General features: G+C 39.9%; 1 protein-coding gene across 9 annotated transcripts in view; it reads right to left on the reverse strand.

The window, feature by feature from the left end:
- RYR2 (ryanodine receptor 2) overlaps nucleotides 1–17,118 on the reverse strand; it is a 762,307-nt gene that overhangs the window by 300,754 nt on the left and 444,435 nt on the right. For all 9 annotated transcript variants that reach the window (XM_045437236.1, XM_045437235.1, XM_045437229.1 and 6 more), the window contains one exon: nucleotides 13,682–13,765. In XM_045437236.1, coding sequence (XP_045293192.1) covers nucleotides 13,682–13,765 — 84 coding nt within the window. The remainder of the gene's footprint in view (nucleotides 1–13,681; nucleotides 13,766–17,118) is intronic.

A 17,118-nucleotide genomic window follows, 5' to 3' on the forward strand; every position in this document is an offset into this window, starting at 1 on the left:
AGACACCTTACCTATCTCTCAAAGTTGAGAAGGACTTAGTGTTTCTGAGTTCCTAATATTTGAGGCTTTTTTATAGTGTTAACGAAAATACTGGTTACCAATGAAAACATGTGATAGATTTCTCTTCCCGTTTATATTTTCTTCAATTTTCAAATGTTATATTAAATGCATGTATTTATTTAATAAACCTGTGGGTCCTTTCAGATACTAGCTGTTCATTATTGCATAGGGAGATTTTAATGCATTTATGAATTCATTCCCCCTTTTTGACTTCCCTGGTTATATAATTTAGGAAGCCTCTGGAAAGACAGAGCGTAGGAAATCCCAGGTGCATAATCATCTAAAATATTAGGAAGGCCTGGATTTTAGGGAATTCTTATCAGAGACTACTTCCATACTCTGAAATGGAAAGAAAGTACTAAAACGAGCATAAGTTTTCATGTTTCAGAAGAAATATAAAATTGAAAATATAAAAATTTAAACATGCACGTATTAGGGCAATAATACTGCCCTACTTCTCTGTACAGACACACACACAGCTGCCTCATTCTCTTTTTTAACCACTGAGATTTGAACAAAGCCTATTTTATAGCTGCCTGCCTGCCATTCTTCTGTCATTGTTCTATTCCCTATAATCAACTATGCCTTGAGGTCAGGATCTGTTTCTAATCCATTTTTCTAACTGTCTTTATACTTGAAACAGGGCATGGCAGATAAGCAGCCTTTTGATGATTGTAGTGTTTGCAAGAATTAACTTTATATACTGAATATAAAGGTACATGCATCATTTTTATTTAATGTTTGTGTATCTTTGAGAAGGAGACACAGAGCATGAGTGGGGAGGGGCAGAGACAGAGGAGACACAGAATCCGAAGCAGGCTCCAGGATCTGAGCTGCCAGCACAGAGCCCCATGCGGGGCTCAACCCATGAACTGCAAGATCATGACCTGAGCCAAAGTTGGATGCTTAACAGACCGAGGCACCCAGGCACCCCAGTACATGCGGCTTCATCTCAAAGATTCTCCTTTGTACAAAGAAAACCAGCTAACTATACCAAGTTAAAAAAAAAAATTATTAGAACATGAGAAAATGCTCTTTGAGATAAAACTATGTCATCGTTTTTCTTTTAAGTATTCTGGGCTATGGCTCTCAGAATTAGCAGGCAACCTTCTTTGGAGCAGAGAGTTTGACTGCCGTATTCCTCACTATCTGTCAAACGGAGAATAGTACCAGATACATGGTAAGCATTCAATAAAAATATGTTGAATGAATTGATGTGTTACAGCAATAAATAATTTTAAGGTTGAATACGGTTGACTTTGCCTTAGTTACTTCTATTTCCTTAGGAGACCTCTAGTATTTTATAAGTCATTTATCTATAGACAAAAGTATGAGAAATATTTTGTTTTGTTTTGTTCAAGTGGATTAGATTGGTCTGGCAATTGATTCCTGCCTTATGTCATTCAATTTATAGTCACAAGCTATAATTATAGACAAGAAATTTCATTCTGTTTTAAATCCGCACTCTGCAGGTTTGGGTAATTAACAATATTTTTTTTTCTGTCTTTTTTTTATATAAAGAAATCACATGGGATTTTTTGACCACTCATACAAATCATTGTGTGTTATAGAATTCTGGTTATAAATAGATAAATCTGTAAACTAGAAGCACAGTCTACATACAAGTTCTTTTTTCAGAAAATATGTACATTTAAAGATTTTCTCTACACTCAACGAGGGGCTTGTGCTCACAACCCTGAGATCCACAGTCACATGCTCGTCTGACTGAGCCAGCCAGGTGCCACTCATTCAAAAAATATTTTCTTCAAGAAAGAGCTCCTAATAGATTTCCAACGTACCAACAGATGATCAAGCTAACAGAGTTTATTTTTCAAGTACCAACATATGATCAAGCTAGCACAGTTTAATTTCCAAGTTTAACATGACTAGCTGGAGGCAGTGTTAGAATCAGTGATCAAGAACTCAGTCTTCTCTATCGCCCCGTCTTCCCACCTCTGCCTGACACCCTCCTCCTGGCTTCCCCACCATCGCCCAGCAGGAGGTAGCATAACAGCACACAAGTCTTTCTCCTCCCATTTTGTAATGGCCCTGAGACCTCCTAACTGTCAGACAGGAGACATACCGGATACAGTTTGGAAACTAATCTATGAAAAATCGATTAGAGCCTAAGCCATCTTAATGAGGGGTATGTGCATGTGAAGTGAAAAAAATCCTTCCCCTGACAACCAATTCTAATGGTAGGCTTTCCAGCAATATCTCATACGGAATGGGGAGGGATGTTTGAAGGGTGGAAGATGGGAAGGAGGTCCTTCCATGTCAAAAATTATAGATAAATTCTACTAATGTATAAAGCTGGATAATATGTGACATAAGTGTTTCTCTTTATCTTCTAAAATTTCCTCTTCCTACATGGAATATCTACTAGACTGGCTTCAATCTGTGATCATAATGAAAACCCTTGGAGATGTATTTGCATCCGTTGATTTAACATGGCACAATAATTGGTTTATGCTCATTTTCAGATGTAGACTATAATTTATTTTACTTTTCTTCATAACCCTGTGCAAGAAAGGATTTGAAGCTTCAAGAGATTCTTTTAGAGGCACCTGGATGGCTCAGTCGGTTAAGCATCCGACTTTGGCTCAGGTCATGATCTCGCGATACCTGACTCTCTATGTGGAGCCTGTTTCAGATTCTCTGTCTCTCTCTCCCTCTGCCCTTCCTGTGCATGCTTTCTCTCTTAAAAATAAATAAACATTAAAAAATAATAATAAAGTGATTCTTTTATTTTTTAATTTTTTTAACGTTTATTTATTTTTGAGACAGAGAGAGACAGAGCATGAATGGGGGAGGGGCAGAGAGAGAGGGAGACACAGAATCGGAAACAGGCTCCAGGCTGTGAGCCATCAGCCCAGAGCCCGACGCGGGGCTCGAACTCACGGACCGCGAGATCGTGACCTGAGCTGAAGTCGGACGTTTAACCGACTGAGCCACCCAGGTGCCCCTAAAGTGATTCTTTTAAATGGCTAATAATCCCATCCAAATTAAAGTTACTGACTCCCATTCCCCCTGACCCTTATTTCTATACTGTTGTACTTCAAATCACCTATAGTAAAAATAAATACAGATATTTTTGAAATTCACAGACTTAACAAAAATGGTGACATCATGAATGCTTAACCAATATGAATTAGTGGTATCACAATGATTTTTAAAACTATTTTCGTTTGGAGTACATATTGAGAAAGTAAGAATCGAATCATTATATAAAAATAGGATTTTTTTTAAAGGAGCATAAATGAACTTTGGTAAATACTGTCCATTTCACCTTATTAATGTAATTTTAGTAGGTACATAAAGATCAACCAACTGCTTATATGAAATATTCTCTTCTCGTGGTTGAAAAAGAACAAAAAGCAAAGCTTTTCCTGTACTGCATGTAAACCGGAAACTAAGTGGTTTCAAGTAAAGTTTCAGATTAATTTCCAGAAATTTAAAAGAAATAAAGGAAAGAAAGATTACCATTATAATTCTTGGGGAGTAGAATTTCGTAGCTCAAATAATAGGGAAAAGTTGTATCAATAGTAATTCTATTAATTCAAAATACATCATCATATGCATCAAATACAAAATATCTCATGTTAAAGATGTTGATGTGTTACATTCTCCCTTTTTGACCTTCCTGGGAAAATTCTGCCAGAATCAGTCAATAGATCTCTTTCTCCTGCAGTCTGGTTAGTAGGTATCGTTTTACTTCCTTTACTTTTATATGCAAAGTCCCTATTCCATCAATCATCCTGAAATGCAGCCGATGAGGAATATATATGGAATTAAATAAATACATTCAATATACTGACCTTCCAAGGTATCAAAATTCTTTTGTAGTTATTATCTCTCAGTTAATTTATTTTGACGTGGCATAAAATCCAGTAATTTAAAAAAAAAACAGATTAATAAACTACATGTATAGGGCTTCAGTTTCTTTTCTAAAACACCTTTGCGCCTGGAGAAATAAAACAAAATTAAACAAAACTGGCAAACTGCCAGTGTCATCTGCACCAAATTATCAAAGATGTAAACAAAAAATGACAGCACTTGACCCCACTGATGAGTTGTCACGTGAAGTAGCAGTTTCACTTTGGGCTTCATTCCCACCTGACCCGCATTTTTCTGAAGCAGGTATTCTAAATGAGCCTCTGAATAAAGTGCTCAGTATAATATCACTAAAGGGGCAATTAAAGTGGTGGCATCAAAAACATGGCAGAATTCCAAAAACACTAAAGAGAAAAACCTTTTTTTTTTTTTTTTTTTCTAGCCTCTCCCACCTCTCAAGCTTCCTTGTTTAGGATGAATCAGGTTAAATGAAGCTTGGAAGCCATTATGCTGTGAAAGATGCGCAGTAAACATGAAAAGATTATGTCCAAGTTCAGTGGATGTGAGGTGTAAATTTCCAAACCAAATCCGCCCTTCAAGTACCTCGGAACAAATGGGAAAATCTCAGATGACTGCACATCAGAGATATTCAGGACAAGTTTTTGCTGGAAGCACATCTACTAAAAATGCATACTGGGCTGACATTTTCACAGAAAGAACAGAAAGAGAATTCAAAACTCCTCCAGAGCACAAATACAGGAGAATTAATTTCAATGTACAAATTAGGAGGGAAATGGACAAGGGATATGTTTCTTCTATTACTTCACTTCTTTGTTTTTAAGTAAAGGTAATATGATGAAGTGCCCTGGAGACCTGCCCCCACCACCCAACTCCCTTTTATCAATTTCTTTCTACTCCAAGGCCTTCCCCTACCCCAAAGCCCCTTTGAAACAAAACCACAAGGTATCCAGTGCCCCAAGAAGGGGTCATCTCAAGAGAGAGACCAAAGAAAGCCATTCTTGGTTTGGATTTTTAAAATAGACTTTGAAAATTCACTGCAGAGACCATAGTCTTTTAGATAAAGGCCTTCTGACAGTAAAAGTTAGGTTTTTGTGTATCAAAAGAGCAAAGCCCAGATGACTTGGGACAGAAGGAAGACCAGATAAAGACTTCTTATGCCCTGCCCAAATAGGTTCCACGGAGCCTAGAAGAACAGGAGGATTTAGAGGGAAGCCAGAGTTCTCCAACCCCCACCCAGGAAGAGACCAGGTAGATCCCTCGGCCAAAGTGAACTTCTGTCTTGTTCCCAGAGTGTACCAAGGATAATGGCCAGGTCCTAGAATCTCCCACACCCAAGCCCTTCATCGTGCAGCACGACTACAGAAAAACAGATATGGCAGCCAGCCAAGTCTCCCACCTCCCTCCACCAACTGACTGCAATCCCCAAGTTGCCAGAGAGAATATTCTCAGGTTTCTAGCAATGAAGAGGCAAAAAGAAGAGCAGTGACCTGGAGGACTCACAGAAATGAGAAGGAGAAACCCACTGTGTGGACTCATTACCAAGACCAGTGCAGAAAACAGGCACCCCATAAGATGCCAGCAGAGGTGAATGAAGACAAAAGACAAAGACACTCAGACCAAACTCGAGTCAGGCTCCTCTGAATCCTCTGTCTAGGACTCTGACCTTGGGCTCTGTCATGTTCCAATTAGTTCCATTTTAGCAAGAATCCTACTGATCAATCAGTTTAAGGAAAATCCTCCAACCTTCCTATCGGATGGCATCCCTCAACCCCTACCTTGTTATCCCATCATCTGGTCTGCCTTCAGCAACAATCCTATCAAGTTCATCTTGCAGAATCCCCCTTCTTGATGTGTCTTCCTAAGTAATTTTCTATCTACTGACCTGCAGCCCTGCTGCTCCTTGGTTATAAATCCCCACTTATCATTGTTGTATTCAGAATGGAGTCTAGTTCCATACATAGGTCTCTCTTCCCTATTTGCAAAAGTTCCTGAATACAATTTGCCTTTATGTCTTTAACTCCTGTCCAGCTCTGGTTTTCTTTGACATAAACCAGTCCTGGCAGCACAGTCAAATGAGGTGGACGATGGATCCAGTGTTCGCTCCCCATTGGGTGAGTGTCCTAAACACAGGTGGTCCTGGGAGTAAGAGGAGGGTAGACCTTCAATTCAAATTCAACAACGAATATTCATTTGGCGGTAGAATGTTTTAGGTCCTATTCCAGGAACTAATGATATATCACTGAACAATATGGACAAAAAAGTCTATAGGAATTATATTCGGATGCAAGTAGGCAGTAAACAAAGTGTAAAACAATAGTATGTTAGAAGATGTAAATGCTATGGGGAAAAATAAAGTAGAAGAGGGGACATGGGGAAAAGTACAATTTTACATAGGGAACTATTTTATTTTATTTTTTTTAAGATGTCAAGAAAAACCGCTTGGAGAATATGACATTTCAATCAAAAATTTAAAGGTGAGAATAAACACAGAAAACAATGATTTTAACAGAGTTCTCCCTGAAAAGACTAGGATTAAGTTTCTAATACTAAGCTGCGTTCTGGTGCAAGGCCCATTGGGCTTGAATGCAAGATTAAACCTGATCAGAGAAAATAAAGAACATCGCACGCTAGCACATTTTTTAATTTGTGGTTTGTGAAATTTACTCCTTACACAGAAAAGAAGTCTATAAACCGGTTTTGTTTTTTCGTGATCACAGTGCCTCACCATTACAGAAAAAATCCAATGGTATTTGTAACACTGCCTTTCACTTAGGTAACTATTTACACAAACTGAATTTGGTACATGCACTACGTCATGGGTCCACACATTCAGCATCCAAGCCTTCATCTCAAAAAGTCATTTGTATCTATATACATGCATTCTTAGCCTTAGATTATCATTCTTAGCCTTTTATGTGGCTCAATATGCCTGAGACACCACTTACCCCTCCATTTCCCATCACCACCAGGGGCTTCATTAGCATTAGTGGTAAGAAGGAAGTGGGGTATGGAGGGGATTTGTCACTGGATTTAAAGACCTCTCAGACAATCTAAACACTACCAATTCATAATTCAACATTACCTATTGTTCCCAGTGATACAGTCAGACAACCAGTTCCTGGTCCTATGTTCTGTGCTGATTTATTAACACACATGAGTGCTAAAGAAAAGTTTTAATAAATGGCATTGGTATTTAGACACGGATTTTCTTTTCACTTAAACCTATAGTTTTGGGGGCACCTGGGTAGCTCAGTCAGTTAAGCATCCGACTTCAGCTCAGGTCATGATCTTATGGTTCATGAGTTTGAGCCCCACATCGGGCTCTGTGCTGACAGATCAGAGCCTGGAGCCTGCTTCAGGTTCTGTCTCCCTCTCTCTGTGTCCCTCTCCCACTCCCACTCTGTCACTCTCTCTTTCTATAAAAAAAATTTTTTTTAATACATAAATATAAAGTAAACCTATAGTTTTGCTTCTAAATCTCAATTACTTGGGCATATTAGAAATCGGCAATCATAAACTCTCTAAGTGGATTATTTCTACTGCGTTTTTTCTTTATTCCTACAGTAAATGGACTCTATGTTCATCAAACTATGCAGTGGGTCCAGAGCTTCACTTTACAATAAACGTACAAAGATTTGTGAATTTAAGAATTGACGATAATATAATGTGTTACACTCTTCAGCTGTCTGCTTGTTTGTTCTGCGGAGGAATAAGGAGAAAGGGAGAAAAGAACTACCATGAATCACACATTCTACAAAAGTCCTTAAGGATTTTTAGTGAAATGGTGTGTATTATGTATCAGAAAACACTCACACTCAAATGGCCTATTTTCGAAGAGGAAATGTAGCATGTAATGCAAATGACACTTGAGTCTGTGTGCATCCTTAAATCTGAAATGGGTCTCTTGTAGGCAGCCTGTAGGAGTTATGTTTTTCCCCATTCAGCCACTCTGTGCCTTTTGATGGGTAAATTCAATCAATGTACATTTAGAGTAATTATTGATAGTAAGGACTTAGTAATGCCATCTTATTCATTGCCTTCTGGTCCTTTTGCATTTCCATTGTTTCCTGCCCCCCACCCCCACCCCACGCTCCCGCTCTGTTTATGCCTACTTCTGTAATTGGTTATACCCCATGGAGGTATGTTCTGTTTCCCTTTGTCTTTTGAGGATCCACTCAAGGTCTCTGCTTGGTGGTTACCTTGTGAATTACAATAAAACATCTTACAGATAAAACAGTCCATTTTAGGCTGATAGCAACTTATCTTTGAACACCTAAAAAGGCTCCACCTTTACTCTCCGTTACATATTACTGGTGTTATAATTTATCTCCTTTTGTGTCATGCATTTGTTAACAATTTATAGCAGCTATAGTTCTTATTACTCGTCTCCTTTGACTTTCATACTATGGTTGCATGGTTAACACACCATCCGAATGTAGAGTTACAGTTCTCTAAGTGTGACTATTCTTTCCCATGACCAGCGTGCTGTGAGCTTTCACACCCTATGTTTCTGGGATAGCGTCTTCCCATTTCGGCACAAAGAATTCCTTTCAGCATCTCTTGTAACGCCAGTCTAGAGACAGTAAACTCCCTCAGCTTTTGTCTGGGAAAGGCTTTATTTCTCTTTCGTATCTGAAGGATACCTTTGCCATACAACATATTCCTGGCTGGCAATTTTTATCTTTCAATGCTTTGAATACATCATTCCACGCTCTCCTGGCCTGTCAGAGTTTCTGTTGAGAAATCAGCAGGTAGCCTAATGGGGCTTCCTTTGTCAGTTACTTTCTTTTTTCCTTGGCTTCAAGATTCCTTCTTTATGGTTGATTTTTGACAGTTTCATTAAGATGTGTCTTGGAGGGGCACCTGAGTGGCTCAGTCGGTTGAGCATCTGACTTCGGCTCAGGTCATGATCTCGCGGTTCGTGGGTTCGAGCCCCATATCTGGCTCTGTGCTGACAGCTCATAGCCTGGAGCCTGCTTCGGATTCTGTGTCTCCCTCTCTCTCTCTCTGCCCCTCCCCCACTGGTGCTCTGTCTCTCAAAAATGAATAAACGTTAAAAAAAAATTTTTTTAATGTGTCTTGGAGAAGGTCTTTTTACACCCAGATAATAGCATGTGCTATTGGTTTCATGGACTTGTACATCCAAGTCATTGTCCAGGTTTGGGAAGTTCTTGGCTATTATTTCTTTAAATCAACTCTGTCCCCTTCACTTTCCCTTCTCCTTCTGGAGCCTGATCATTCAGATGTTTGCTTTTCTGATAGAGTCTGAGAGGTCTTTTAGGCTTTCTTCACTCTTTTTAAACTCAGGTCCCGCTCTTCTTCTGACTATATTAATTCTATGTTCATGTCCTCCAAGCCACGTGTCCTTCTTACCCCTGGTCTGCCTTGTGACAGATTTTCTCCTCTGCATTCTTCATCTCATTCCCTGACTTATTCAGGTCTAGTATTTCCCTTTAGTTCTTTTTTAGAATCTCAACTGCCTTGGTAAAGATCTCCTTTTGTTTATTAACGTTACTCCTGATTCCTGATTTCACCGGATTGTCTTTCTGAGTTTCCTCTTAATGTGTTGAATTTCTTCAGAGTGGTTACTTTAAATTCTTTATCAGCTCCTAATACTCTATGCCTTTGAGCTTGGTTGGTGGAGAATTATTTTCCTTTTGTGACTCTACACTTCTTGGTTTTTCACGTTGCTTATAGGTATGCATTTTTGCTTTTGCATTTGAAATTGCCAAGACCCTCTTAACCAGCTCTTGTGTCTTCTCTGGTTCTTAGACTTGGCCAGGTGGGTAATTAGAAACCTCTTTTTTTGATTTGCAGAGGGGAGTGTTATATTTCAAGTTTATGGTTACTTCCTTGCCCACCATGTGTGGCCTGTTCTCTGAGCATACTCCCTGTCTCCTGGAGTTACCTGGGAACACACACACAAAGCCGGCAGCAGAGTGGGGGAGAAGTATGGGTTTAGCACTTAGTGAGTTGGGGAGGCCCATGGACTGGGTAGGGAGATGGGGTAGGGCATGTCATTCCCAAAGGCTTCTAGATGGACTTTCTGCTGACCAGACTCAATGTCTGCAAATATTATCTTCCTCTTTCCCCAAATCCTCCCTAAGCTTCTACCCACTAAGCTCCCACATTAGTACACTGGGTGCTGATGGACAGAAATGGGTATCTCAAGCTGCATCTTGCCAGCTGGGGAAGCTGGGTCCTCTCTCACCATCTTCCTCTTTTCCTGTGGGACAGGTCACCTTCACTAGATAAATCAGCCCCAAAAGGCACCTTCTTGGAGGTAGGGCAGTGTCCAGAAAATTTCTCCTACCACTTCACCATGACTAAACTCATTTTTTCCTTTTTCCTTTCTTTTTATTTTAATGTTTATTTATTTTTGAGAGAAAGAGAGAGAGAGAGAGAGAGAGACAGAGGCCGAGAGACAGAGACAGAGCATGAGTAGAGGAGAGGCAGAGAGAGAGGGAGACACAGACTCCGAAGCAGGCTCCAGGGTCTGAGCTGTCAGCACAGAGCCTGACATGGGGCTCGAACTCATGAACTATGAGATCATGACCTGAGCCATAGTCGGACACTTAACCGCTTAACCAACTGAGCCACCCAGGCACCCCTCCTTTTCCTTTCTTCTTCAATGGTGTATTGGAATCTCCCTTTTGAAGGGCTAGATTTCTGCAAGCTCTCTGTAGTGGGTGAGAGTCTGCTCAGTTCAGCACTCACCCAATTCTTGCCGAAACAGCCACAAGAGGGATCTGGGCAGTTGCACCTGTTAATCAGGTTCTAAGGTTTCTTTGGGGTCTGTCTGTCTCCTACCATCTGAACTGGTGAGTGAGATTCCTGCTGGGTCTCTTGGAGTAAGGTGCAAAATCCGGAAACCTCCATAAAGATGCTCTCGTTTCTGTATGAATGTCTAATTTGTTGATTAAAAGGAGGGATAAGGGGTGCCTGAGTGGCTCAGTCAATTGAGCATCCGACTCTTGATTTTGGCTCAGGTTGTGATATCATGGTTCCCAGAATTCACCCCTGCATCAGGCTCTGCACTGACAGTGCTGAGCCTGCTTAGGCTTCTCTCTCTCCCTCTCTCTCTGCTCCTTCCCCACTAGCACTCTCTCTCCTTCTCTCAAATAAACAACAATAATAATAATGGGATCCATTAATAATCTACAAGGTACTTAAACCCCAAAGTTTTTTGTTTGTTTTTTTTTTTTTAAGACTCAGGAATGAGACACTATAAGCTACTATTAGCTGAGATATTCAACATAGCCAATGCAATAACACAAGAAAAACAGTAGGCATATTGGAAAGGGCCATCAATATCAGGTAATATTATTATTACATGGAAAACTCCAAGAATCTGCAGAGTTATTTGTTAACAATAAATTTAGTAATATTGCTAGATTGATATCTTTTAAAATATCATTTAGAGATCATGTGCAACGACAAAAGAAAGAAATCCTTAATATCTAAAATAGATGAGACACATAGGAATAAATCTAACAGAAGAGGAACAGACTTCTGTAGATGTACACTCAATAAGGGCTGGGGCTTTGTTTATTACAATGCTCCTAGTTTCTAAAATGCCGGGTACAAGCATGACATCAGCAACATGACTCGCCTGATGTTCCTTCTTTTTATCCCCCTTTTTAAAAAATTATTTATTTATTTGTTTGCTTGTTTGTTTGTTTGTTTAAGGAAGAGAGCGTGCAAGCAGGGGAAAGGGGCAAACGCAGAGAGACAGCACCTTAAGCAGGCTCCAAGCTCAGAGTGGAACACAACACGGGCTCCATCCCACCACCCTGGGATCACGACCCGAGCAGAAATCAAGAGTCAGATGCTTAACCCACTGAGTCACTCAGGCTTCCCACACCATTTCTATTTTGATTTTGTGTTTATCTGGGGTTACACAAAGCCAGGGTGACTGATGGAGATTACGGGGTGGCCGCTTTGCTTTAATCTTCATGATATTACTGAGCACATTTCCAGACCTCCTATCTACAATGTGTGTACCTCCTGGAAACTGAAATAAAGCAAAAACAATAACAGGATATAGCAATCATTTCTTTAACACTTCCTCACTTAATACCCAAATATCCTTATGAAGAAGGTATCATCTGTTAGCAGCTGAGAAAGGTGAGGTTTTGAGAAGTTAAACAGGATCACGGAATAGAGGCTGTAGCCCAGCAGGTAAAATCACCCCTAGAGCATTCATAGTCTCAGATTCTCATCGTAAAATGTCGATAATAATGCCAACTTTATAACTATTCCTAAAATACATTCTTTTAGTGGGGCACCTGGGTGTTACAGTCGGTTAAGCGTCCAACTTCGGCTCAGGTCATGATCTCACGGTCCATGAGTTTGAGCCCCACATCGGGCTCTGTGCGGACGGCTCAGAGCCTGGAGCCTGTTTCAGATTCCGTGTCTCCCTCTCTTTCTGCCCCACCTCCACTCCCACTCTTTCTCTCTGTCTCTGAAAAATGAATAAACCTTAAAAAACATTTTAAAAAATATATATTCTTTGAGTAAAAACCAAGTTAAATTATACGAATATTTTTTGTAGAAAGTAGAAAACCACAGATAAGCAGTTAGGAATATAGGCACAGGTGAATACACGCACACCTACACACAGAGAAAATAACATACTTTTTATAACATACTCCCAAATATTTCCTGAGCTTTGTTTCCTTACTGAGGAAGTCACCCAGGTATCCATCAGGAGTTATCTGGATGCTGTCAGAACGGCTAAACTTAACAACTCAGGAAACAACAGATGTGGGTGAGGCTGAGTTGAAAGGGGAACACTTTTGCACTGCTGGTGGGAATATAAACTGGTGCGGCCACTCTGGAAAACAGCATGGAGGTTGCTCAAAAAATTAAAAATAGAGCTACCCTACTACCCAGAAATTGCACTGCTCGGTATTTATCCAGAGGATACAAAAATGCTGATTCAAGGGGCGCCTGGGTGGCTCAGTCGATTAGGCATCTGACTTCAGCTCAGGTCATGATCTCACAGTTCATGGGCTCGAGCCTTGTGTCAGGCTCTGTGCTGACAGCTCAGGGCCTGGAACCTGCTTCGGATTCTGTGTCTCTCTCTCTGCCCCTCCCTCCCCCTCTTGCACTCTGTCTCTCTGTCTCTCTCTCTCTCTCTCAAAAGCAAATAAACATTAAAGAAAAATTTTTTAAAATGCTAATTCAAAGGGGCACATCACCCCAATGTTTATAGCTATCAACCATAGCTAAATTATGGAAAGAGCTCATATGTCCACCGTCTGGTGAATGGTTAAAAACAATGTATATATATGGTATGTATACAATGGAATATTAGTCAGTGATTTAAAAAAATGAAATCTTGCTATTTGCAATAACATGAAAGGAACTAGAGGCTATTATGCTAAGCGAAGTAAGTCAGAGAAAGACAGATACATGATTTTACTCATGTGGAATTTAAGAAGTCAAAGAGATGAACATAGGGGAAGGGAAGGAAAAATAATATAAAAACAGGAAGGGGGATAAAACATAAGAGATTCTTAAATACAGAGAATAAACTGAGGGCTGCTGGGTAGGGGGATGGGCTAAATGGGGGATGGGCATTAGGCAGGCACTTGTTGAGATGAGCACTGGGTGTTATATGTAAGTGATGAATCACTAAATTCTACTCCTGAAACTGCTACTACATTATATGATAACTTGGATTTAAATACAATTAAAAGAAGAGTTATTTGGGTGCACTAAATTGATGCATAGGCTAATATTGTTTAGACGTTCAACTTACTTCTTGGGCAGCTTCATTTTTTTCACCTTTTCTTCAGCATGTTCATCTGCTATTCCCACATGACATCCTAATGCCAACAAAGTCCTGGAAAACAAAACCAGAGATGAGCTGTAAGAACTCCCTCTCTATGTCTGGAATAACCCAACACAATAGCGGATGGGAATAAGGTAGGACAGTCAACCTTGAAAGCAGAGAAGAAATTGTTAATGCAAAGGAAAAACGCTTATAAAGTATTTAGTTTTGAGTAATGAGTAAGACATTGAAAATTGAAACATCACAAAAAAACAAGTGAATAGTATGTCTTTCTCCAAACCCCTCCCTGTGGTCCTGTTTCTTTCCCTAAAGGCACTGATTGCTTCCAATTCTTGAATATCCTGCTCTAGTCTGTGCAGTCTCTAACACACATGTATGGGTGTGTGTGTGTGTGTGTGTGTGTGTGCACGTGTGTTGTTTCTTTGTTCCCTTTTACACAATGAGTATAATTCTCTACAATTTTCTATCTTGACTTTGCACCATAACTTTGATATACGGTTCTTTCATATAAAGCTGGCTTATTTTTCAACAACTTTGAAGTTCTCCATTAGTTGGATGTATCAGAATGTTTTTACCCAGTTCTCTGTTCATACCTAGTCTTTTGTTATTACAAACAATGCCACAATGAACAACCTCATACATTTAGTACATGTACTGTATCCTTCATCTGTAGGTTAAAAATTCCTAGACATGGGATTACTGAGTCACAGGGTATATACATTTTAAAGATTTATAGGACTCCTGGGTGGCTCAGTCAGTTGAGCATCCAACTGCGGCTCAGGTCATGATCTCACAGCTCGTGGGTTTGAGCCGCACATAAGGCTCTCTACTGTCAGTGCAGAGCCTGCTTCAGATCCTCTGTCCACCCCCCTCTCTCCCCCTCCTCCACTGGTTCTCTCTCTAGCTCTCAAAATAAATCAGATAAAACAAGGATTCATAAATATTATCAAATGTCTATAGAGTCGCTACTAACTTACATTCCCACCAGCAGTCTACAACATCGCCTGTTTCCCATACACAGTTAGCAAACCGCTTACGCTTTGCCAATTAGTCGGTTAAAAGGGTATCTCATTACCATTTTGATTTGCTTTTTTAAGATTATACTTTTAAGTAACCTCTACACCCAACATGGTGCTCAAACTTACAACCCCAAGACCAACAGTCATATGCTCTACCAGCAGAGCCAGCCAGGCGCTCCTGTATTTTTCATATTCTAAGTGTATCTGAGTGCTTTTTTCATATTCTTAAGAGTACCTGTACTTTTTTTCTTTGAAAATATTATTTGTTCACTTCTCCATTAGATTTGGTTTTTTTATTGCATTTTAGAAGCTCTTCCTATGTCTGAGATAGGAGTTGCAAATGTTTTTCTCTAGTCTGTCTTTTTCCTTTATTTAGTGCTATTTATATGCAGAATCTCAAATATGTTTTTATATAACTGAAACTTACCATCTTTTCTTATAGCTTCTGAATTTTATGTGGCACTTAGAGATACCCCATTTGTAAAATCATTTGAAGAAAAATGTCCATGCTTTCCTGTGTGGGGGTGATGGTGAGGGGGGGTCTATTAGCTTCAGGCACAGCTTAGCTTTATTTTTTTTTTCCAGATGGATACCTAATTCTTCATAAAATATTTACCAAATAGTTCACCTTTTACCACTGGTTTGAAACGCAACCTTTAGTAGACACAAATGCCCCATATGTTTTTAATCCTTTACTGAACTTTCTATCTAGAAAAAAAATCTCGTTTTCAAATGTCTGTCAGGGGTCCCTGTTTGCCAGGAAGGGTTTATCCATTTTTTTTTTTTTAAGATACTCTATCTTTTCCTCCCCTGAATGACCTTTCGTAGCTTTTCCTGAGAAATATCCTTACCATTCACATGTAGAACTCAACCTTTAAAGTCCCCCAGGTTTATATGGAACAATGTGCCTTTAGTAGCCATGACAATGAGTGGTTTCTCCTATCCCAACAGAATAAGAGACAATGGCTAATCCTTTTTGGATTACAGAATTTCTAGGTTCTAGTCAGTTCCAGAAGGGATGTGGCAAACATCTACAATTCATTCACACTTATCCTCCACAACATCTTAAAAATGAAAATCTGGAGATAGATAGATGGCATAGATAGGTACAGCTATGTATATTTACACATCAACTGTCACCAAGTTAAATTTTAGGTTAAACGTGGTAAAATTCAGATGATCCTGTGAAATTACCCTTCAAGTGTTAACCTGCATAAGTATGGACAGATCAAGAACTGACTGAAGCTATAAAAATTACCTAGAGAATGTACCAATTAAAATGAGATCAAGCATGGGGCACCTGGGCGGTTCAGTCAGTTAAGCGTCTGACTCTTGGTTTCGGCTCAGGTCATGATCTCACGGTTTGTGACTTTGAGCCCCACATCGGGCTCTGTGCTGACAGTATGGAGCCTGCTTGGGATTCTCTCTGTCTTTCCCCCACTCACTCTCTCTGTCTCTCAAAAATAAATAAACTTAAAAACAATTTTAAAAAATGAGACTGATCATTAATAGAAGGATAGAAAACACACTCAGAGAACAAACATGGGTTACATGTACTCAATCATTGTCCATAGGATAGGAAGTTTTTTGTCATTATTCCTTCATTCATTTAACTATTCAATAAATACCTCCTGAACATCACTAGTGGCAGGCCCTGTCCTAAATTCTGGGGATAAGCTTACTGGTCAGTGAGGACTACAGCAATAGTTAATTACAATTCAGCGTCCTGTGTCCAATGAGATACGTAGAAAGCTATGAAATCATCAGGAGGATGCCAGACCCAGCTCTGAGGGAACTCAAGGTGACAATAATATTAGGATCTATCTTAAACTCTGACAATTCGATCTTTGAGGGCACACCCACTGAGAAATCTTCTGATTACAATGAATGGAGAACTTGACTATACATTAAGTGAGGGCCTTGAATGCCACACTGAGGGACTCACACTTAGGTGGATGGACGACAGACAGGTTACTGAGGATTATGCTCAGAAAGATAGAATTAGAAGCTGTCAGGTCAGAAATGTACCTCGAAAAGGTTAATTTATTACTGTTTTAATAAACCTGCAAAGTTGTATGACCATCACTACAATCCAGTTTTAGAATATCTCATCTCACCAAGTTCCTCATGCCTGTTTGCACTCATTCCTCACTCCGACCCCACCTCCCCCAGGCAACCACTAATCTATATTCCGTCTCCGTAGATCTGCCTTTTCTAAAAATTATATATAAAAAGAATCATACAGGGTGCCTGGGTGGCTCAGTCGGCTGGGCGTCTGACTTTGGCTCAGGTCATGATCTCGCAGTTTGTGAGTTCAAGCCCCGCGTCGAGCTCTGTGCTGACAGCTCGGAGCCTGGAACCCGCTTCACATTCTGCGTCTCCTCC

This window comes from Leopardus geoffroyi, chromosome D2 (genome assembly GCF_018350155.1).
Source record: "Leopardus geoffroyi isolate Oge1 chromosome D2, O.geoffroyi_Oge1_pat1.0, whole genome shotgun sequence".
Taxonomy (NCBI): domain Eukaryota; kingdom Metazoa; phylum Chordata; class Mammalia; order Carnivora; family Felidae; genus Leopardus; species Leopardus geoffroyi.